We start from the raw sequence: 24629 nt of genomic DNA, 5'->3' as shown, positions 1-24629 counted from the left end.
TATTACGGTTTGCTGTTTGTCTTTGAAAAATGCTGCTTTTTCAAAAAATAGAGATTTTCTATTTTTGTAAAAAACTACTTTTCAACTGTAAAACGTAAACATGAGGTATCTAACCAAATACGTAAAACTATACATTTTAGAGTCAAAAAAACAAACATGAGATGAAAAGTAGGTAACCAAACACCCCCTAATATTACAACTGTTTTATTTTACAAATATGCTATTTAGAAACCGTTTGGTTCAACGGTTAGTTAATAACGGTTGTTGTTTCTGATAATAGTTTATTGTTACAGTTAGTTGTTTGTTGTTGTTGTTGATATTGCCTGTTTATTATTAGTTGATTAAGTGTTCGTTTGTTTCCATTTTCTGGAACTTTTTTTTTTTGCCTTCCAATACTAAAAAATGAGATAGAAAGTGTTCGGTAAAATTTCGAAACAGCTTTTTGCAGAAAAAAACTAATATCTACTGTATTAGCAACAACAAATAGCTAACAGCAACAGCAAGCAGCAAACAGGAACAACGGAAACAAACGGGCCGTAAAACCATCTCCAACATACTGCATTATTTTTATTACATCAAACTGTACTTTCTTCATTTTTTTCTTTGTTTTGATATTACTATCGTGCTTTTACTCCGACTCATTTCTTTATTTTCTCTCTCGAAATAAAAGATTTCTTTGAAATAATAATATTTATATAACAAATTTTAACAATACTATATTTATATATATATAAGTAAATAAAAAAATTAAAGAGATAATAATAAAATATTATTTGATGTTGCATCATTACTATAGTTGACAATAGCATATTTAGTTCAGTTGTTAACTCATATCGTTGTTGTTGCAGTTAACTGTTTGATGTTGTTGTTACGGTTAGTTTTTTTACCGTTGTTGATTGATTATTAGTGTTTGATAAAATTATAATGAACTATTAATGTTAGTATGCACGTTTTAAATAAATAAATTAATAAAAATAACTTAAATAGCTAAATAATAATTAAAAACAATAATTTATTGAATAAAGTAAAATTTTATTCTTTCGACAATAATATTACATTGATAGAATAACGTTAAAAACGTGTTTTGTGGAAATAAGATTGTCAAAATTAAATAACTACAAACAGTTTTTCATAAAAAGCAATAAAAAAATCGTGAAAATTTTCAAAATGTTGTTTCCAAAAAAAAAACCTAAAAGTTGTTTAACCTAACTAAACACTATATTTCCTGCAATTTGGAGTGAAACGTTAAAAGTTGTTCTGAAAAGCTAAAATCAACACCCTGTAATGATTAGTGGTTGGTAAAATTGTGATTAACTGTTACTGTTAGTATATAAAATGTTTAATATGGACATGTTTTAAATTAATCAACTAATAATTTAAAAATAAAAATTATAATATACAAATTAATAAAAATAAACTAAATAACTAAATAAAAATTCATTGGAGTAAAACTTTGTTCTATTGATAATAATATTATAGAAATATGAATAACGTTAAAGAAAGAAATATGTTTTATGAGAATAAAAAATATAATTTTATCAATATCGAATAAATACAAATAATTATTTATTAAAACTTTAAAAATGAGTTTTTCGTGAAAAGCTTCAAAATGTTATTATTTTTATTAAAAAAACTAAAAGCATATATTGTAAAAACATAACTAAAACACTATAGTTCATAGGGGTGAGCATGGTCCGGTTTGGTCCAAAAACCGAACCAAACTGAATTGGACCGAACCAAATTACCTCTATTTTTTAGGACCAAATCAAACTAAATTATAATTCAGTTTGGTCTGGACCGAACCAAATTATTTCGGTCCGATCCGATTTGGTTCATGTTTGGACCAAACAAAGCACTAGAGACCTATAATTACTTGTACCTTCACTAACTAAATAATTATATAAAGAAAATAATCATATAATTAGTTTTTCTTTTGTATATATAATTAGTTGAGAGAGAAAAAACATGTTCAATTGTTTTTTCTTTTCTATATATAATTAATTAATTAATTTAAAACCTTAAAATTAAAAGTAGTACATATTGTATTTTGGTTTGGTTTTGTTCGGTTTAGGACCGGATCAAACCAAACCGAACCGAAAACCAAACTATCTTAAAAATTAGGACCAAACCAAACCAAAATATAATTCAGTCCAGTTTGGTTCGTTTTTTCGGTCCGGTTTTTTCGGTCTTTGGGTTTTTGGTTCGGTTCTGCTCACCCCTAGTTCATGCAGTTTTGAGTGAAACAATAAACACTGGTCTGAAAATTTGAACCAAACATTTTCTTAGAGTCAGTTTGGCATTGTTGTACTTAACAAAACCTGTTGTGAAGAAATGAGATGTTGGAAAAATTGAAAATTGTCTAGTAAATACATGATAAAAAGCTGAAAGTTAGAGCTATTTTTGAAATTAATTTAAAAGTTATTAATATTTTATAGGATCTGGAAAAGCAATGACAAACGTGCACTTACAGCCAGTTCGGCATTGATCTCGCATTACTGTGGAGAAAAATGATTTGGAAAAAATTTGATAAGTATATAATAAAAGTTGAAAGTTATGACTATTTTTAAAATTAAATTAAAAATTATGATTATGTTTTAAATTAATTTTAAAATTAGATTTATTTTTTACATAAAAAATTAATATCATATTTTTTTTATAAGCCATGAAATTATTTCTCCCAAAAAAATATACTAATGGTAACTTTTCTTTAAAATAATTTTTAAAAAACAATTTTACATTACCTGATGTGATATCAAAATCACAAGAGCATGGAACAAAGGAGCTTGGAGTTAAAGAGCCCAGTAGAAGCATGAAGGATCCATTGAAGCTGTCAATTGGACTTATGACGAAGAATCGTGCAAAGAAGGACCAACAAATGCTTAATGGACTCGTCTTGAGCTTCTTTAAGCAAGGAATGGATTTTAACGAAGTTATTAAAGATGGTGTATTTTTGTGTTGTATTCAAACCTAAGCCCATAATAGTGATATGTAAAAAGGTTGATCATATTTTAAGAGAAGCTTTGGACTTGCATGTATTTGGCATGTGCAAAACCCATTGGGACTCATTAAAATTAATGCTATAACCTTATAGGGTTGATTGAGCTTGTTTCTAGCTAATTAAAAGGTCCAAATAATGTTAATTAGTGGGCTGAAATTGGGCTTTAAAGGACAAAAACGAATTTCATGCTTTTTCTAGTCTAATTAGGATTTCTTTTAGCTTTGATGCACTAGGATTCAACTTCCTTTTTAGTTTAGGTTTCTTTTAGCCTATATAAAGACTTGTATTCTTCATTATTTGATCAATCAGACATCAATATTTTTATGAACAAAAGTTCTTCTTTTCCTTTGGGAATTATTTTCAATCCGGGATTGAATTCTTTATTGTGAGCTTGAGAGACCGGGTCATCATTCTTGCAATATTATCTTGATCGTGAACAAGTATTTTGGTAAGGTACTTGTGAATCGCCAAACACTCAGGTTCCAATTTAATTATTCGAATGTGTAAGGTTAGATCTCCTTTCATTGTCTTTAATTCTTTGGGATTGGTTTGTTATCATCAATTTATGCTTGTTATTTGATGGTGTTAATTCCTTAAGATAGATCGGGAAAACTTGTTGATTTGGTTATTATTTCTCTTTCATAACCAATATCACATCAATTGGTATCAGAGCTTTGGCTCTTAAGGAATTTGTTGTTTTTATTTTGTTTGTCGAAATCAAAAAAAAAAAAACCAATCTAGAATCTTTAATTATTGATCGAGTTCCTCATACCTTTGCATCTAGTTATTTAGGTTCTTAGTTGTAGCGAATTGATTTTTGGATTCTATTCTTACTAGCCAATCCTATTTATGTGTGTGAATTTATTCAAATTTTTGCATGCTAAATCATTAGTACAAGTTTAATTTGTTGATCAATTTCAGCCTAGTTTAAAAAAAAAGGAAAAAAAAAACCGGCTCATTGTTTGTACTAAAGTTACAAGTTTTCTAGAATTTGCATGCTAAACACACATTCTTAAAATTTCTTTCAAACCTTTGTCTCTTCTTCGAAAATCGTCTTTTATTCTATTCTTAGTGTGCTAAACTTTGGTTATCGTTACAATATTAGTCTTCTTTGCTTCTAGTTTCTGCCCTACTTTATTTTGTCATTCTTTTGCTTCATTGGCATTTATATTACCCGAGATAATCCTTGTGATCTATCAAGATAATATAAAAGAGTGATTGAACCGATTGTGAGGTACTTCTTTTACTTTCTTTTTTTTCTTTTCTTGCTTTAGACTAGATTTCACTTCTCTTTCATTCTTTATATATTTTGTTATTCTAACGTATCTAAAGAGGACAACGTTAACGACGTTGATTCTAAAGAATGGCAACAAGCTATTGTAGGTGAGATGAAGAGGTTAGGGGCTATTGTGGCTGATTTGGTTTCAAACCAAAAGAAATCAAGCCAAAAGAAAGGAGGACGGGGGAGATTGAATTTTGATGATGAACTATCAGAGTCTGAAGAGGAGGAGCAGTTTGGATACCGAAAAGGGGGTAATGATCGAAAAGATAGTAATCTCAATGCTATCAAACTTAAAATGCCTACTTTTCGAGGAGCTAGTGACCCGGAGGCGTATCTTGATTGGGTACGAAAGGTTGAAACAATCTTTGACATACATGAGTATTCCGAGGAGAAGAAGGTGAAACTTGTAGAATCTGAACTAACTGAATATGCGGCTGTTTGGTGGGACCAATTAAAGCGCACAAGAAAAAGAGATGGTGATGAACCCATAAGAACATGGGGGAATTGAAGAAGGTCATGAAAAAGAGATTTGTGCGGGCTCACTATTATAAGGAGCTGTTGAAAGAACTCCAATCTATGTCTCAAGGTAACCAATCTGTTGAAGATTATCACAAACAATTGGAGATGGCACTAATCCGAGCGGATATACAAGAGGATGAGGAAGCTACCATGGTTAGATTTCTCATGGGAATGAAGAGGGAGATTCGCAACCCTCTTGAGCTACAAACTTATTTCCACATGGAGGAGATGCTCCATAAAGCGATAAAAATTGAGAGACAACTTCAAGAGGTTGAGAAAGGGAGATCAAAGTTCAAATGCACTACTTCCACTCCATGGAAGTCAGATCCAAGAGGTAATTTCAAAACTAAATCCGAATTTAGCTCTAAAAGTGATCAAAAGCCTCAGGTTGATTCAAAAGCATTTGGAAAGTTGCAAATTGGTGGAACTACTCCAAAACACCAAAGTACTGAAAAACCCACAAGAACTCGTGAAATTATTTGTTTTAAGTGTCGAGGGAGAGGGCACTATGCAAGAGAGTGTTCGAATCAAAAGGTGATGGTTATGAAGCATGGGGAGTTAATATCCGAAAGTGAGTCCGAACATGAATCAGATGATATGCCCGTCTTGGAAGATTGTAGTGATATAGAAGAGGTGGATAGTAAAGGAGGACATGGAGTTAACTTAGTCACTCGTAGAACATTGAAGATAGGAGTGAGTAGTGACATTGAGCAACGGGAGCACATATTTCATGCTCATTGCAAGGTACTTGGAAAGACATGCTTACTAATTATTGATGGAGGAAGTTGTTGCAACGTGGTAAGCAACATGTTAGCAAGCCGATTGCGGATATCAACAATTCCACATTCTAATCCTTATCGGTTACAATGGTTGAATGATAGTAACGATTAACACTTTATCTTCTAAAATAGATGAAAGTGGGTTAGATATATAAACGGACTCCTTTAGTTGGACTAGATTTATAATTTGCCCATAATTAAAATAGGAAAGTTCTTATAATACATGTGTATTCATATTAGAAATGATAAAATATATATGAAAAACCGGATGCTTGTAATAATTTGTTCACAACCATACGAATAATGGGAACACTGGTTAGTATTTTGAATTTATATTTGGTTTAACGTTTTCCCATAATTAATTTCAGAGTTTTTAATGTTTTATAGTAAAGAAAAAGAAAGTGTATGTAATAAAGAATAATGCAGAAGTTGGGTATGGTCACGATCAAGCTGATCTGGACAATCTTAGGAGGAAGATCTTTCATCTTTCGTTGGAGCCCACCAAAGGACACGTGTATGGACATCCCTTTTTCATCCACTTTACAGTCTGTGTTGCATTAAATGAAGCAGGATTTGATTCTAGCTAGTCCCCCAACCCTTCATTATTCCTTCCTACATTTTCAAAGAGAATAAACCATACAAACTAAGGTTAAATATATAAATTACACTCTGGAAAATGGACGATTTAGAAAAAAAATTACACTCGTATTTAGCCTCGATGGGAAATCCACCCACCTAGTAGGCGGATGACAAGTTCGGTCTTCAGATTTTGAGACGGAACTCATGTTTTCGATGAAAATTTAACAAAAAACATAACTTTTCAATAAATTTTTCATAATTTTCTGCAATGATTTTCATGTAGGAGTTTGTGATTTTTGGAGAGATCAAAGAGAAAATGAGAAATTTTGGTTGAAAAAAATGAAAAGGGCAAAAACGTCAAATGAGAGCGGTGATAAGTAAAAAGGGGCGGTTAATAGCAATCCACATTAAAAACAGTCTCATTATACCTATAATGTGAGAGATTAATATAAGATCTATAATTGAGACATAGCTATCAGTTTGAATTTTTAGTTCAATTTATTCCATTACATTGTATCAAGGCCTTTTGAACCAAATAGTCGAGAGTTCGAGTTCTAGTAGCTTCATTAATTTGTGAAATTAGAACCACATGGTGGGATGGACATGTGGAGACGAGTGGCGGAAAAAGCCGGATCTGGGCAAAACACAGAAGCAAAGAGAAGACTCTTTATGTGAAAAACAGAGGCACACGCCGTGTGGATCTACTGAAAAGCACCGGATCCTTATTTTGGTAATTTACATGCCGTGTGGACTACCAAAATCATCACCTATATTCTACATCAATTGGTATCAGAGCCGAATCATTTTCATTCCCGGAGACTTCTTTTTTTGTAATGGTTCAACCTCAACTACCCCAAGGAGTGATGGAATCCATAGAGAAACGTTTTGCGGGTGTGGAAGCTAACATAAGAAGGTTTAGATCGACTCTTATGGAGCAAAACCGGACGCATGCCGAGAGGATGAGAAAGTTGAGAGCCTCGATGGAGAGCTTCAAGCTAAAATCTAAAACACCGTGCACCAATGCTTTGGGGTCCTCAATGAAGAAATGAAAGAGACCCAATGTTACCTTCTAAAGATTCATCTCACCAATCTTTTCTCCATTACACGTTCAAGAGGTAAATCATAAATTTTCACTTTCTTATGTTGAAGTTATGGGTAATCAAATTACTAGTGAGAAGTTTGGTGTTTATGATATTAATGGTGATTTAGATTCTCATTGTGAGTTTGTTGATAAGGAGATTGTGAATGAGGATTTGAGATCATGTATGAATGATGAGGGTGTTGGAATATAGGTCGGGTAATTTATAGTGAATTTGTAGTTGAGGTTAATTAATTATAGTTAAAGTTAATAATAGACTTTACGCTTGCTATAGTTAGTTAGTTAGTTACAGTCAAACCTTCATAAATTAATACTCGATAAATTAATAACCTCTTTAAAATGATAATTTTTTTTGGTCCCAACTTGAGTTAGATCACTAATTTTATACTCGATAAATTAATAACCTCTATAAATTAATAAAATTTTATGGTACCAACATTATTAATTTATAGAGGTTTTACTGTATATGTTTTTGCTTTCTCTATATAAAGCATTCTACTGACAGTAATATTCACATGATCAATGACTAACCAAATGGAGTTTGGTCGGCCACCATTAAATTAGAATCCTAGGGTGGATAAATTTATAGTTTGTCTAATAAGTTAAATTTTCAACTCTAGGATACTAATCTAATGGTGTTTCACTTAAGCATTGAACTATTGAAGAAATGACTCTTTATTATAGAGCTGATGGAAATGATATTTTTCTGCAATTTTAATTTTTAAACCTTTTGGATTTGAGATCATTTAAGTATTGTTTAGTTAGAAAAGGGAAAATAACTATTTAGTGAGAAAAAGTTATGAAAATAGTGATTTGAAAAATTGAAAATGTGGTTTCATAGTAAATGTTGTTCTAAACAAATTTAATTCTCGGTTTTTTTCATTTTGAGATCGTCAATAGTAATTTTGAAGCTGTTTACTTTCATAAAGGGTTAAACTGAGTGATTTTTATGTTACGCTTTAAAGTTGAATGACCATAAAGTTAGTAAGAGCAAAGTTGATGACCATAAGTATAATTTGCCGAAAAATATTGTTCAAAAAAATATTTTACTAATTATTCGGTGTTTGTTTACTTATGAAAATAAGTTAATAAAAAAATATTATGTTATTCAACACGAGAAATATAAAAAAGTAGGAAACATACTTTACCATTTCTAAAAGGGTAAAATATTTACCTAATTTTTTTTTCCAGTAACGACTCCCTCGTATGTTTCTTTTATCCATGTTCTGTCCTACTGTAACCCATGTAATAAGCATGTTTGATAAAATCATGGAAAACATAAAAAATGGCAGAAAGCGTGAAAAAAAATATCATAGGGAAAATGATTGATGTTAAGAATAAAAGTATACAAATAACACAAATTGATTAATAAAGCATATCAGTCGAGGAGTATAGTAAAATTTCTCCTCAATAAATATACAAAACCATAAAATCTAAAGTTAAAAAAAAATATTGCCATGTGTTTAAAAACTTACAAATATTCACATGTGGTTTGTGCGGCTTGTAAATTTATATAGTCCATCAAAAATTATTGCCGTGACTATTACTTTTTCTAGAATGGAACAATTTGAAGCAATTAAATTTTCTTTTTTACAAATTACTACACATATAAGACATCACTTTGTAAATTAGTTAAATCACAAATATTATCAGAAAAATTAATTTCATAAATCTTTTAACTACAAACTACACAAACCACATATTACATATTCATATGTTTACACGTTTTTAAATCACGTGATTGTATTTATAAATAAAACCAATATTATTTTCCTATAATAGTTTAAACCCTATATAGCCCCTAAAATTGTCTATTCTGGTCATTTTAGCCTCAAATTGAATGAATAACTTATTAGTCACTCTAAATCTCCGAAAATGACATAACACATCTCTTAATTTTTTCATAACTGGGGAAGATTTTGACCTTAAAAAACCCTTAGTTTTTCAATTGACTACATGTGAATTTTCTTTTTATAAAAAGGCCTAATATATTACCAGCCCCTTCAATTTTACAAGTGTCTCACCAGCTCCCAAACTTGCTTATTTCGTATCACCAGCTCTCTAAACTTGCTTATTTCATATCATCAGCTTCCTAAACTTGTCCATAAAAATATATTAGCTCTCTAAACTTTGCAAGTGTCTCACTAACTCTTTAAATTTGCTTATTCTATAACAACTAAATACAAAATTTTATTAAACCTAAATTCTAAAAACACGTCTTCATCTATTCGAGAGGTAATTTTTTCTTATAAGAGTTAGTGTTGTAGGTTTGAGAGATTGAATGGATACAGATCGACAGTTAATATTATGGTTTTTATAGTTAGTTGTAACAGAATAAGTAAATTTGGGGAGTTGGTGAGAAATTTGTAAAGTTCATGGATCTAATCTATTTTTATGAACAAGTTTAGGGATATGGTGATACGAAATAAATAAGTTTAAGAAGCTGATTAGACCACTTACAAAATTTAGAAAGTTAATCTATTATTTTGGACAAGTTCATGAAGCCGGTGATATACTGGGTCTTATAAAAATTTACAACATTTGTGGATAATATTTCGAATTGTTAGATATTTTAAATTTATTAGTGTTATTTTTAATCTTCCCTTTATGATTATATGTTGCAGTTACAGCAGCAGCAGGCAGAGTCAGATTCTTCTTCATCCATCCATCCATCTTCCCACGTGCCACCTTCCCCTCTCCTCTCTTTTTCTCCCCCTCTGTCTCTTTCCTTTCCATGGCAGAATTGAAAACCAGTAACAAATAAAGAAGTGCCTACTCTACTCTACTCTACTCTATACTCTCAATTTCTTCCCTCTTTTATCAACCAATCACCCCATCTTTCTACACATTTAGAAAAAACAATTACTCTCCCATACGGATTCTGAATTTACAAACAAACAAACAGTCCCAGTCCCAGGTACGAACGAAACCCTCCTTTGTTTACCCAAAAGAAGGCCTTACCTTCTTTTCAACTAATGGAAATCGGAGGCAACTCCGCCGCCGCTTCTAATTACACCAATCCTAATCCTCTTTGGGATAATCTATGGTCTCCTTTCACCGCCGGATCTGACTGCGATTCTACAATCTCCATGTATCCAGATCCAGCGGCGGTGGATGCGGCGGAGAATATGTTCACTCATCACGGCGGGGGCTACGAGCAACTTACTCTTTATAACGGTCGGCGGCGGGGAGGGAGTGGCGTGCAGCCGGATTCGCATCTTATGTGTTTGAAGCTTGGGAAGAGGCATTATTTTGGGGATAATTTTCCGGTATCGTGTGAGAGAAGGGAGGTGGCGGATGAGTTTTCTATAGGTAAAAAGGTGAAACCCTACTGCGGTGTTTTGGTTGGTGCGGGGGATAATGTGGGGAGATCGGCGGCGGCGGCGGCGGCGGCGGTTGTGGCGAGGTGTCAAGTTGAAGGTTGTGATGTGGGTTTGGGTGAGGCGAAAGATTATCATCGGAGGCATAAAGTTTGTGAGATGCATTCAAAGGCTCCTAAGGTTATTGTTCTAGGGCTTGAACAGCGTTTCTGCCAGCAGTGTAGCAGGTAATTAATTTTCTAAATTACAAATTTAACCTTTAAGATAACAAATTTAGTTTCTACTTATTAAAATGTAATATTTATAAAATAAAATAGCCTAATTTCAAGTTTTTAACGGAGTGAATAGCTAGAATTTGGAGGGTAGCAAAAGAATATGAAAAATTTTCATAAAAAAAAACGCAAAAAACTCATTTAAGGTTGGAAATTGGATCGTCACTTAAACGTATATTTAAATTTACATTGTTTTATAGGTAAAAATTAATATATTCTCTCCAAATAACTACTGTAAAACCTCTATAAATTAATAATATTGGACATAAAATTTTATTAATTTATAGAGATATTAATTTATCGAGTATAGATTTACTGAACTGGTCCAAGTCGGGACTAGAAGAAATTATTATTTTAAAAAGATTATTAATTTATGAAGTATTAATTCACGAAGGTTTTAATGTATAATATTTAGAACTTTATATTTAGAACTTTTCCAAAATTGATAATTAGTATCAAAATCAACTCATTATGTATGTTTATTTGGAAACAGATAAGATAAAATTTTGTAATGACCGTAAAGATGCGATAATTAATGAAAATATAACATATGAGCAGAAAGAAAGAAATCGAATATGTTTCTAAATTTGAAGCATGTACGATACATGTATTGAAATTCTTTTAATAAATAGAAGTTGACAAGATTCGAATCAAACCAAAATCTTAAATATGATTTCTCAAGTTAAAATCCAATTTGAAAAAAATCTAAATTCATAGTACGGAGGATGAATTTGAATCAAGAATGAATCAAATTCAAGGGGGTGGAGATTTGAGTATCACTAGTCACCGAAAAACGTCTAAAACTCTGTAAAAAGAATGCGATCGGAGCTTAACTTTTTCTGCAAAACACTGGAAAAGTATAACTCAAGTCCATATTTGTGGTAAATCATAAAGTATGTGTGTGTTTATATTGGATTTGGAAGTAATTCATATTTTTATGGTGGTTTTAGTTGAGTTGGTCGGTTATGATATTTTGATACATATTGAGTTGCAGGTTTCATGTGGTGTCAGAATTTGACGAGTCAAAGAGAAGTTGTAGGAGGAGATTAGCAGGTCACAACGAACGAAGAAGAAAGACTAATCATGATTCTTTTCCCAGATCTTCTTTCCACGGTAACCGTTATCTCTCCTTTTTTTTTTTATCTCTGAAGTTCTTATTTGCCATTAGAACGGATTTAACTTAAACATAAACATACTATTATTAACGTTTATTAGATGGTGCAATTTTAAACACCATAAAAAAAATTCATATTTTAATGATCCAATAGAGCTTGAAACTACACTTTTTTTATTAATAAAAAACCATCCTTAATTTTATATTTTCTGATGATTATTGAGAGAGCAAATTTAACGTTTTTTATTTTTTTAGTGGTGAAGCTCTTAGCCTAGTGGTTGAGAGCTTACCTATGCCTTGAGAGGTCATGGGTTCGAATCACAACGTTTTTTTAGTGTTCTAATAACTATATAACTCAATTGGTCAAAAAAAAAAAAAAAACCATATAACTCAATTTATATTTTTTGGAATGAGATTGTTTGGTTGGGAAAGAACCGAATTTCATTTATTTGAGACTATTCATGCACAGGCTTTTATGCGTATGATTTCATATTTCAAAGTTCACTTCTTTTGGGGATATTTGAATCCCAAGAAAGAAAGATGAATCCATTCTTTTCTTTTTATAGACTTGTCCTTTCTAATTCCCCAAAATTTATGTACCCTATATACTTTGGAACTTGGTTTTTTTAAGTACTATAAAATTAAATTACTTGATTTGTGTTATACCGTTTACGAGTTCAATTATTTCGTTAAAAATAGGTGTCGTGACTTTAACAAAAAGGGAGCGAATTTAATTAATTTAAAAAAATGGTTTTGAAAATTACCTAAATACAAAGTTTGATTTTTCAAATTAATAAAACCATAAGCATTGTTTGACCAAAAAATTAACTTTAAACTGTAAATTTTATATAGCACAAAATCCATATTTATAAATTTTTAAACCATGGAAATTGTTTTTGCAGATGAGTCAATCCATATTTGCACTTAATAAGAAATTTGCTCAATCGAATGCTTTTTTAGTGTATATTTGCACGTGTTAAATGACATTAATTTCTCTATCTAATAAATTAATTAGTTTGAAAAATTGATAGTACTCCGATGTAGGACTAAGTTTCTTTGCGATAGGATCTATCAATTAATAGAAAAATATGGTACATTGCCATTAGCTTTTCAATAAATAATTAAACATTACAAGCCGTGATTTGGTCATCAAGCTTAAGAAATATTATGTCAGCTTCACTAAGAAATATTATGTCAGCTTCATTTTATTTTAATAAAAAGGAAAAATTTGATAATTTAGTCCTTACATATAAAACAGGAGTACATTTTAGTTTCAACATTTATAAAATGCTATAATTATAGTCTAATTTGATCACCCTCTTTGATAAAGAGTTTTTTTTGGAGTAAAATCAGAAGTTTAAGCTATTTTAGAGGTTTTAATTAGTCAAATCTCTAATAATGGTGTTTGGTGAAAAGATGTTTGAAAAAACTTATGTCGGGAGCTTTTTCAATTAGCTTATTGGTTTATCTGCCTTTTAATCCCAAATAAAAGCTTTGTCATTGTATACAAACATTGTATACAAACTGTTATTGCAACCAGCTAAGTTTTACTAAACAAGTTTAGTAAATTAGTTAGTCAAATCAGCTAACCAAAAAGTTAATCAACTAACAACTATTTCAATGTTCGAAACTATTTTGGTACTTTAACCCTTAATAAAATCACAAAAATTTAAATTTAATTTCAATAAAGTCATTTTGGTTAATAATATGAACAGAAACAGGCAATGCTCTCTCTCTTCTGTCAAGAAATGGTGAATCATGGAACATATCATCATCAGATCTGTCATCAAGATCAAGTGCTGCACTTCGAGAACTAATAGCAGAACAACGTGGTGCCATTTTAAGTAGACATCTGCAGAACAATTCAATACAAGACTTGCCTTATGATCATCATCATCATCAACAAAATCAACCTAATAACTTCAATACTTTCTTGTCACACCACCAAAATCATCATCAATTTTTAGGCGATCATCATCACAGTAATGATGGGGACAGGTTCCAAGATGATGGGACAGTCACATTAGACTTAATGCAAGGTCAAACTGCTGCTTCTGCTTTTGGGTTCTTGTCTAGTTCTAGAGATCATAAAGATAAGGAAGATGAAGAGGATGAATGTTCTGTACTATGGAACTCTTGGGCATGACTTGCTCAAGATTAAGGTCTTTTCATGGAAAAGTTTTAAAACAAAAAACCTTGAGTACTTTCATTTTCATAAGAGGGAATGTATTTACAAGGTTAGCAAAAAAGAGATATGAGTAATGTTGTTAGTTTCGATGATGTGGTATGTTGGCTTATTCACTTTGATAATGTAGAACTATAAAATAATAAATTTTCACATGTTAATTTGATTAAGTGCCGTGTTTGATTTGATAACGTGACAAACTATATTAGTTTTTCTTTTGTTAATCGTGTAAAATACATGTTATTTTTTCTAAAAAAATATCACAATATTCATGTACTTGTACTCATAGATGTTTGAAATCACAAAGTTTTTAAATTTTTTTACTTTTCCTTGTATATTTGGTACTTTCTTTTATATATGGATATAATACTAAAAGCTTCAATTATTTATTAGTCTCTGTTAATTAATAACCATTTGATTTATTTTAACATCTTAAAGAGATCATGTGGTTGTCAGATTTTGATATGATAATACAATATTAGGGCATCCGAACTCGAACCAAGTCTGTTCCGTAATTCCATGCGGATGAGCTCTGCCATTGATTCTTTCCCTTTAGGCTTAGGGCTATCTCCACTGTCTGTGGATGTACTTTTGTGTTTTTTCCGTCGATCCTTGTAGGATATTGGCACAATCGTTTTCTTTCTTCAACGGCTCCTCTCCCTGGAGCAAGATCTAAAAGAGATTTTTGTCGTCTTACTTTTGTTGCGCAAAGACTCAAATTCACTTGAGGATTCTTGATTTTTGCACTTCTGCACCGACGATTTTGAAGGACTTGAAGGTGTTGCATGGCTTTTTCTATGTGATGGAGATTTAAACCTTTCCCTATATTTCAAGGGATGGAGTAATCTTCCCGAAAAGTTTTTTTTCAGGTCCTCTTATTGTGACAGTAGGAAAGTGACTAAAAGCGATTGCTCCAGTCCAATGAGAGGTATGCTGCTTGTTATAGGTCCTTCTCCGCTCACACTCTTTATGGTACTCCTGAGATATATTCCTCTTTTGCAGACAACTACAGACCATATGTTTCTTAGTGGACTCGTCAACCTAATGGCTTCTTCTGCTACAGTTAGCTTTTTCTGTAGTTTGACCATTATGGTTGCATATTCATTAGTATCATGTAGAATAGTGCTCATGGTATAAAGGAGATATTTAGTGATGTGATCCATGAATTCCTTGTTGGCCGGTTCAAGTGATCCTAAGCATTCCCCAATATGTCGATCGATGTCTGAGGTTATTTGAAGAAAAACTATTAGCTTTTCACTAGCATCATGACGGGTGTCATGTTGCTATGAGGATGTTGGGTTAGCGATATTTTCTTGATGAGTCATAGTCATTTTGATTGGTTCGATCCACGCTCATCGCACCAATTTTATACATGAAAATCTGTAAGATATTACTTTCGTTGTTTGAAAAGATCTTTCTAATGCCTGAGATAAAGCAGGAAGATGATCAACGATCGAACTCTAATGCTGAAGATAGCAGAAGGTTAGATATAGTACTGAGAAAATATGAGTAGTTGTACTAGATGTGTGTATGTACCCATCATTCATTCTCCTTAGATTCCTCAGAATAAAGCGAGAAGGAAAGGTTCTTTTCCGAGGAGGATTGGGATGTCTTTACATTAGTCCATGTGCCCGAGGATAAGTTTTATTCCTATACAGTTCAATTTGATGGCTCCCGTTAATCCAAATTCCCTTATTAGTTTAATAGGAGGACACATATGTATACAAGATATTACTTTCATGATATCATAATTAAAGACAAAAGAAAACTCTCAACCCACCCCACCCCGATTCAAACCCATGACCTCTACAGTCATAGGTAAGCTCTCAACCAATAGACTAGGAGCTTCACCACTATGTGTTATCACTGATATATGTACACATAATATTAATTTTATGTGTTGTGTTATTCGTAATATATGTACACATAAAATAGATATTATATGATATATATATTTACATTAAAATACTAAATTACTATAAAATTTATTATCTATTTATAATTAAAATACACTAAATAATAATATAATTTTATTATTAATATTACTTTTCATACTTTTATTAATATAAAAAAATAAAATTATATAAAATTTCATTAAACATATATAATCTCTCAAAAAAAAAACATATATAAAAAATAATTAGTGCTAAAAGGGTAAATTTATCATTGTATATAAACTTTATGTATAGAGAGACTAAATAGTCAGTTTTGTCAAAATTCATAGATTTTATAGTGTTTTTCTAAAGGTAGAAGGACTAACTAGTATAATATATATAAACTCGGAGACTAATAAATTATTTACCTAAAAGTAAACGACCTCGATATAAAAAGGTTTTAAAAATTAAAGATGTTTAGAACCGCATTTCTTATGAAACCAATGTTTATTGTCGCAATATTCTTTCTAAATAACTATTTATTCTTTCTTAACCAAAGTTTAGAAAATTTTTCTTCTAGTGATTCGACTGTTGATTCTTATAAGGTTTAGTATCTACCTTCGCAAGGCATTATAAAAATCAATTATGATACTTAATATGAAGAGAATAGCCTCTCCGCAAGTGTTGGGTTGATAGCTAGACATGTAAATGCTCATGTTTTAGCATTGGCAGGAATTCCTATAGAGCCATGCTAGTCAGTTGAAGCGGTTGAACGTCATGCCATCATGGAATGACTGAATTTAGCCGGTGATTGTTTTTTCACCAATATATGCATTGAATCAGAAGCCAAGCAGGTGTGTGTATTGGTTCGGTTTAAACCGTATACCGAAGCAAACCGATTGAATTTGGTTTTTCGGTTCGGTTTGTTTGACACTTCGATTTAGTATCAGTTTTAATTTTAAGTCTATTTCGATATTCCGTTCGGTTTGATAAAAATATATATAAAAAGAACCGCATCGAATTACACATATTTTACATTCTCATATATATATATTTGATCTTACAAATTTAATTTTTTTTAGTATTGTTGAGATCATAACTCAATATAGATATATTTTAAAAATATTTCAATTTCTTTTGTTATTGAGGTAAATTTAATGAGAAAATATATTGATTTTTATTGTTACTTTTCACTTAATTCGGTTTGTTCTGTTTAAAATCGAACAGAATATTTTGGTTCAGTATTGATCAATTCGGGTCGATACCCCTAACGCCAAGACAGTGATCGATACTCTTGTCAACCGACAGAGACCTCAGTCCTTGCTAAAGTTCCAGTATGACGATGTCTTGACCCTTAGCACGAGATTTGCATCTCGGAAGTTTAATTTTACACAATTGGGATAGGAATATGTCGACTCATAGTTTAACATCTTGGGCTAGAGATTTGTAAGGATGATTTGCACAATGTTACATTAATATATTAATGTTTCCTTAAAATATATATATATATATTTAGAAATTTGAAAGTAAAAGATCATAAAAATAATAAAGACTAAGTTGACAAAACATTGGTGTAGTATAACATTATTGAGTAGAAAAATAAATCCTAGTGTAGCTAGCTTCGAAAACGACAAAAGAATGATCACGTGAAGATCACGTGAAAATGCAGAAAGCCCTACAAATATCGACCTCCTCTCCACGTGCATGCCTTTGATTTGAAAGCTATTTCTGTTTCCCATCAACACAACACTAACTCTATGGGCTCCATCTTACTGGACCAATCATTTATGAAATTTTTAATTTTATACTTTATTCAACATAAAACTTTAACTCATTTCTACACGTGGAAAATAATTATAAAAAATATCTAAACTAAGGTCCCGTTGATGTATTGGACAATATTACGTAGGAAAATATTTTCTAGTGTTGTTTTGTTTAGAAAAATAAATTAATGGAAAATTTAGAAAGAGAGTAAAACATTCTCCTAATCTGGACTAATCAATAGTTATCCACCACGTTTTTCGGTTTTTCAAGATTATTCAGTTAAAGAGCAGATAACTATAGTTTTAAGATTTGTAAATAATCATGGAGAGGTGATGTAACACTCTAGTCCAATAGCATGTAGATATTATCTGCTCTGGCGCAATTCTAACACATCGGGTCTTACAGCTTTAAAACATGTCTGTATATATTGGATTCACATCTTACTAATAAGTCTCAATCACTCTCTATCTCTTTTCGATGTGGGATTCATTCATTCCTCCCCCATCGACATCCCTTAGGGCCACTCATTGCTCAGACCTTCTGCCGCAGCGCCACCCACTTCGGACCGGGTCGTTACAGGTGATCAAACAATTTCTTGGTTAGCGACACATTTGCAAAGTGTTTGAAAAAAAACTATTGATGGTTTCTTTGCAAAGAATAGATTATCACTTTCGAGACTTAGAGGTCAAGGTTATGGTGGACCTTCTCATATGCACGGTAAGTTTCATGGATTAGAAGCATCATTTTAAATGAAAACAAGCATGGATATGATATTCATTGTTTCGCTTACCAACTTCAGTTTATTGTTGTTGCTACTACAAAAAATGTTTTAAGGAGTGAGTACTTTTTTCGATCATATTCTTATTATTATGAATATTTTTGGTGCTTCGTGTAAAAGAAATGATACTCTTCAACAATTACATCATGATAAACTAGCAGAACAAGTAGAAAAAGGTGAAATTTCTAAGTATGTAAAAAACGCTAGGCGCTAGTCGGGCGAACATAGCCATCAAGGATTAATCGGGATTAATCGGATTTGTATTTTTGTATTTTTCACTTGTTAATCAACAAATTATTATATAAATTCAATTAAAATATGTATTATAATATCTAAAAATAATAATATAAAATTATTTAATATAGAAAAACATGTATATTTCTAACATATATCTTTAAAAATGTGCAAACATCCACACTTCAAGAACAATATCATTGAAACAACTTAAAATTGAATTATAATAAACCAAAAAAAATAAATTCGCAACGCTTAGGCGGTACCTAGGCGGTCTAGACGACGTCGAGGCGGCCTAGGCGGAGGCAAGATGGCTAAAAATCACCTAAGAGTCAATAAAACGTCTAAAGGGACTAATTGGAGAAAATCGCGGCGGATTCTCAATTTCGAGCGCCTAGGCGTGGCCTAGGTGGTCCAGGCGGCCTTCGTTTCGAACAGTGGAAATTTCTATAGGAAAGTGCAAGAATAAAGAAATAGGTTTAGCTCGTCTAGGTGATACACGTTGGAGTTCGCATTATAAAATGATAATCCGAATTTCTTAGATGTGGAATTCAGTGGTAGAAATGATTATAGCCATTTCAAATGATGGCAATGAAAAAAATCTAATGCCACTGCTGATAGTTTGGAAAGTTGATGTTGAATCTATTGGGAATGATAAATGCATTGTTATAATTTACAAGTTAAGAACAAAAAGATAATACATGCTATGGAGTTTGTTAAAATGGTAAAAACTGGCTTGCAAGTATATAGGGAAGATGATTGGAAAAAGTTGTTAAAAGAAGTCACTGAATTTTTTCAAGAACGTAATATACATGTACCTATTATGGAAGATATCATTTCAAGTCGTGTTAGACATCTTATTGGTGAAATGCAAAAGAATCATCTCCACCGTTTTCATATAAATATCTTTTTCGAGGTACTTGATTTTCTTTATGCTATCTAATAATATATTTATAAATGATATTAATTGTGATTGCATTCTAAATTAGTTTTATTCCTACAAATGTTAGGATGTTAATGTTATTGCTTTAGAGATGGATCATCGTTTTATTGAATCAACTTTTGAGTTACTTTTGTGCATATCGTGTCTTGATCTTTCAAATTCATTTGTTAATTTTGATCGTGAGAGACTATTTCATCTTGCTAAGCTATATTCAAAAGAATTTTCAAGTTGTGAGATAGTTGAGTTTGACCATCAACTTAGTCTCTATATTCATAATATGAGAACAAATGAAGCCTTTTGATATTCATGATATTGGTGAGCTTGCTAAAAAGATGGTGGAGAAGCAATATCATATTTTTTTAGGGTAAATTTCAAATAAAACCCCCGTGGTTTCACTAATTTTCATATAAAAGATTGTGATATACTTTTTCAAAGTAAAGATTAAGGTTTTCAACTTTAGCAAAATAAGGACTTTTTCGATTGATACTATTAAAATCATCATTGACGACTTCAAAAATGACATATTTTAAGAACTACTAATATTCTAAGCAACTTTAATTCTTCAACTTTTTTATTTTGAGATTATTTAGTTGATGTTTGGTAAAGAGAGAGAAAGTTAATGTTTAGAGAAAGAAAGTTCCAAAAAAGATTATTTTCGAAAATCGAAAATGTAGTTCCATAGCAAATATGACATTAAACAACTTTAATTCTTGAAAATTTTCATTTTCAGGTTGTTAAAGATGGTTTTAATAGCATTAATCCAAAAGGTCATTGTTTTCTTAAAAATGCGAAACCTCAATCCTCGTTTTGACAAAAAGTAAACCACAGTCCTTTATCTAAAAATTAGTGAAACCATATGGGTTTTATTTGAAATTTATCCTATTTTTTACCGTTTAGTGTATCAAGTTATAAAGTTGGCAATGATCATTCGTGTTGCAACAACTATATTCATTCGTGTTGCAACAACTATATTGAAATATGTTTTTCTACAATGAATATTGTTAAGAAAGATTTACATAACCGGATGAGATGCTTATATGAGTGATTTCTTGATGTGTTACATTGAGAATACTATTTTTAACAGTGTTGAAGATGAAACCAATTTTGCAAAATTACTAAAATATTGTCTCGAAGAATATTATTATCCAATATTAGTAGATCTCAGACTGTTGGTAGCTCATCTATTGTCAACAAACAGTTATATATTTATCAGAATCGTATGTGTAAAAAATAATTTTTAGTATTTTTCCATAGAACTAAATTTTTATATATTTAAATTTTAAATTTTTATATGTACATGCATAAAAAGAATTCTAATTTTGGACTAAAATTAGCCAACTAATCTAAAATTCTAGCTCCACCACTACAAGTTACTATATCTTTCTAGGATCTTCTCTTATGGCATGGAAGAGAAAGAAAGATGTCATTGTCAACAAATCATCTTATGAATCTGAATATAAAAGAATGGTATCTATTAATTGTGAGTTTAAAATGGATGTAGTAAGTTTTGAGGGATTTTGGTATCACAGTGAATCTGCTTATTACTTTGCATTGTGACCAGGGACGAATCCAGTATAGAGGCACTGAGAGCAGTTGCTTCCGTTGACATTTATATTTTTTTAAAAAACTCAGGTATTAATTTTGAAGTTTTAGAATTTTTCCCCCTTCATCTATGGAAGTTTAGGGTTTACTGGTTCTATAATTGAGGATGAGAATAGTTTTAAATTTAATATTTTCTTTTTAATTCTGTTTTAAAGCAAAACCACGTCGTTTTATTTAATTAGAAATACGTCGTTTTGTTTACAACAAAAATAAAAAATAAAAAGTAAATATTTAAATGTAAAACTAAATAGGTCCTAAAACAAACCATCAGCCTCTCTTATTCTCTTTAATCTCTTTAGTTCTTCTTCCTAAATTCCTCGTTCTTCTTAAACCTAAATTGAAATCCTTAATCCTAACTAAGATTAAATCAAGATCGGCAGCTAATTCCTCCGTAGTCGGATCGTTGGTCCGGCACTCCATCTCCGATCTGTTTTGATATTTTTTTTGCTCCTACTTGAATTTTGATTTTATATTTCTGCTACTATTTTACTTGAACTTGAGCTTTGATCTCTGGTTTTTATTAATTATTATTTTTGGATAAAAATTATTTTAGTTGTATTGTTTGTTATCGTGGAGGAGAAATCCTGAATTCGCACCTGACTGTGACAGTAAATAAGTTATTGCTTTAGGTTAAAATCATGTCTCACATGATAATAGTAAACATATTGATATAAATTATCATTCGAAATCACAATCTTAGCCATCGATTCATAACATAATTGGTTACTAACAGTTTTTGTTCTACATTTCAGCTTGTATATATACAACATTGTGATGATCATTTATAATAATACAAATTTATATTTGCTTCTTGAATTTCTTTTCTCTAAACTGAATCTTTTTTTTTTTCATAAAAAGTGCTAAAAAGTAATAGATCCTCGTTCCAGTGGACTAAGCACTTCTTTTTTTTTTTTTTTTTTTTTGAAGCCTGAACTCCAAAATGTTACCGGTAAAAAAAGTACTAATATTTATAAGGGATAAGGTGCAAAAAATATCCTTAATGTTTATAGTCAGAAACAATTTTACTTGTAACGTCTAAATGGTGTAATTTTACCCTTAACGTTAACAGTTAAAAGCAATTTTACCACTAATATTTATTAGATAATATATTAGTTAGTAGTAGATAACCATGTATCTTACTGTTAGTTCCTGATATCTAGGTCAATCTCTAAACTAGTCATTCAATACAACAACAACTGTACTTTGTATAAATAGACAGTTCGTCATCAGTTATTGTTCTACAATGGATTTACAGCACAATCTCTCTTGACCTGCTAAACACAATCATTGAAGCCGATTCCACGGCAGCCAAGGCCTGGACCCGATTACAGGACATCTTTTCTGACAATAAGCACTCTCGGGCTCTGTTTCTTCAACAAGAATTCTCCAAGCTCAAGCTCGACAATTTTTCTGACCTCTCCTCCTATTGCCAACAGCTCAAGTCCCTGTCTGATCAATTGTCTAATGTGGATTGCCCTGTCACGAACGATCAGATGGTATTACAACTTATTTCTGGTTTGACTGATGCTTACGATACTGTTGGGACTCAGATTAGACACGGGGACCCTCTTCCCACCTTCCAAAAGGCTCGCTCCATGCTTATATTAGAAGAAACAGCTCGCTCCCGCAAGGCCGCACCACCGTCTGATTCTGTTGCCCTCACCGCCGCCACCACCGACTCCACCAATTCACCGACCTATTTTCCACCCGCGCGCCCCGCGCTCCCTCGCCCTAATCACTACAATCGCGACGGGCGACACGGTGGCAGACACCATCATCGCGGCAGAAACTATAATCGTGGTGGTCCGCGATACTCTGGCTCTCCCTCCTATCGGACACCGTACAATCTCCCATGGGGTTATTCACTCCCTTGGGCTCCACAACAGCCATGGGCGGCACCTCCTTGCCCCTATCCGACAAATAATTGGCCAACTCAGACTCATTCAGGTAGACCACAACATCAATCCGGCATCTTGGGTCCCCGCCCGAATACACAACAAGCACATCTCAGTATGATCAATCCGTCATACACTCCTACTGATATCGCAGAAGCCATGCACACCATGTCCATTGCACCACCTTCGGATCAATGGCATATGGACACCGGAGCTACATCTCATATGACAGCACAACAAGGTACACTCACTTCTTATTTTAATTCTAGCCTCAATGAAAACATTATTGTTGGTAATGGTCACTGTGTACCTATTTGTGGATCTGGTAATGCAATTTTAGCAACTAAAACTCAGCCATTGCACCTAAATAATGTTTTGCATGCTCCTAAACTTATCAAAAATCTTATCTCTGTTCGTCAATTCATAAAAGATAACCAAGTTTCTGTCGAATTTGACCCTTTCGGTTTTTCTGTGAAGGATTTACAGACGGGCCATCATATCATGAGATGTAACAGTACCGGGGACCTATATCCAGTCGCGTCTAGCAACCACCTGTCACCGTCTCCTCCTTCCGTCTTTACTGTTTTGTCTTTTAATGTTTGGCATAGTCGATTAGGACATCTCGGGCTTCCTGTTTTGAATGCCTTGCTCAATAAAAATTTCATTTCGTGCAATAAAGTTATGGATAATTCTGTCTGTTCTTCATGTATTAATGGAAAACAAATAAAATTACCGTTTCAGTCCTCAAACAATTATGCGTGTATGCCTTTTGATTTAATTCACAGTGATATATGGACATCTCCGGTCATGAGTTCAAGTGGTCATCGTTACTATGTGTTGTTCCTTGATAATTACACTAATTTCCTTTGGACATTCCCATTAGCACATAAATCACAAGTTTATAATGTCTTTCTTACCTTCCGTTCCTTTATTCGCACACAATTTGAACGCGAAATTAAGGTTTTTCAGTGCGACAACGGGGGAGAATTTAATAACAACTCCTTTCGTCAATTCTGTCACACACACGGCATGCAATTTTGGTTCTCATGCCCTTACACCTCTCCCCAAAATGGGAAATCTGAACGTACAATTCGCACGATCAATAATCTCATTCGAACCGTCATGAACCATGCCTCTGTACCCTTTAAATTTTGGCACCACGCCCTTGAATTAGCAACATACCTTCTCTATATATATCCCCACAAAATATTAGGATACGAATCTCCCACTAAAATTCTATATCAACGGGATCCAAATTACTCTCACTTACGTATTTTTAGATGTCTATGCTTCCCCCTAATCCCTTCCGTGTCACGTCATAAACTAGAAGCTCGTTCTTTCCCGTGTGTCTTTCTTGGTTACCCTCCACATCATCGAGGATATAAGTGTTTT

The 24629-nt window shown here is 32.1% G+C and overlaps 1 protein-coding gene across 2 annotated transcripts; it reads left to right on the top strand.

Annotated features, from left to right (window-relative positions):
* The first annotated feature begins 9908 nt into the window (after positions 1–9908).
* LOC136216829 (squamosa promoter-binding-like protein 7) lies at positions 9909–14423 on the top strand. 2 transcript variants are annotated; one of them, XM_066003379.1, is made up of 3 exons: positions 9909–10803; positions 11843–11961; positions 13684–14423. In XM_066003379.1, the coding sequence occupies exons 1-3, from the start codon at positions 10232–10234 to the stop codon at positions 14106–14108; spliced, it is 1116 nt and encodes a 371-aa protein (XP_065859451.1). In that variant the 5' UTR covers positions 9909–10231; the 3' UTR covers positions 14109–14423. The 2 variants fall into 2 exon arrangements, with proteins under 2 accessions (XP_065859451.1, XP_065859450.1); XM_066003378.1 differs by having other exon boundaries at positions 13678–14423.
* The last annotated feature ends 10206 nt before the right edge of the window (positions 14424–24629 follow it).

This window comes from Euphorbia lathyris, chromosome 2 (assembly GCF_963576675.1).
Source record: "Euphorbia lathyris chromosome 2, ddEupLath1.1, whole genome shotgun sequence".
In the NCBI taxonomy this organism is placed as follows: domain Eukaryota; kingdom Viridiplantae; phylum Streptophyta; class Magnoliopsida; order Malpighiales; family Euphorbiaceae; genus Euphorbia; species Euphorbia lathyris.
Note: the sequence above shows the minus strand (reverse complement) of the source record. Positions and strands in the feature narration are given on the sequence as shown.

Coding starts and splice junctions, on each gene's coding strand:
- LOC136216829 (XM_066003378.1), top strand. CDS start 10,232: ATGGAAATCGGAGGCAACTCCGCCGCCGCTTCTAATTACACCAATCCT. Junction 10,804..11,842: donor TTCTGCCAGCAGTGTAGCAG/GTAATTAATTTT, acceptor ATTGAGTTGCAG/GTTTCATGTGGTGTCAGAAT. Junction 11,962..13,677: donor TCCCAGATCTTCTTTCCACG/GTAACCGTTATC, acceptor TAATATGAACAG/AAACAGGCAATGCTCTCTCT.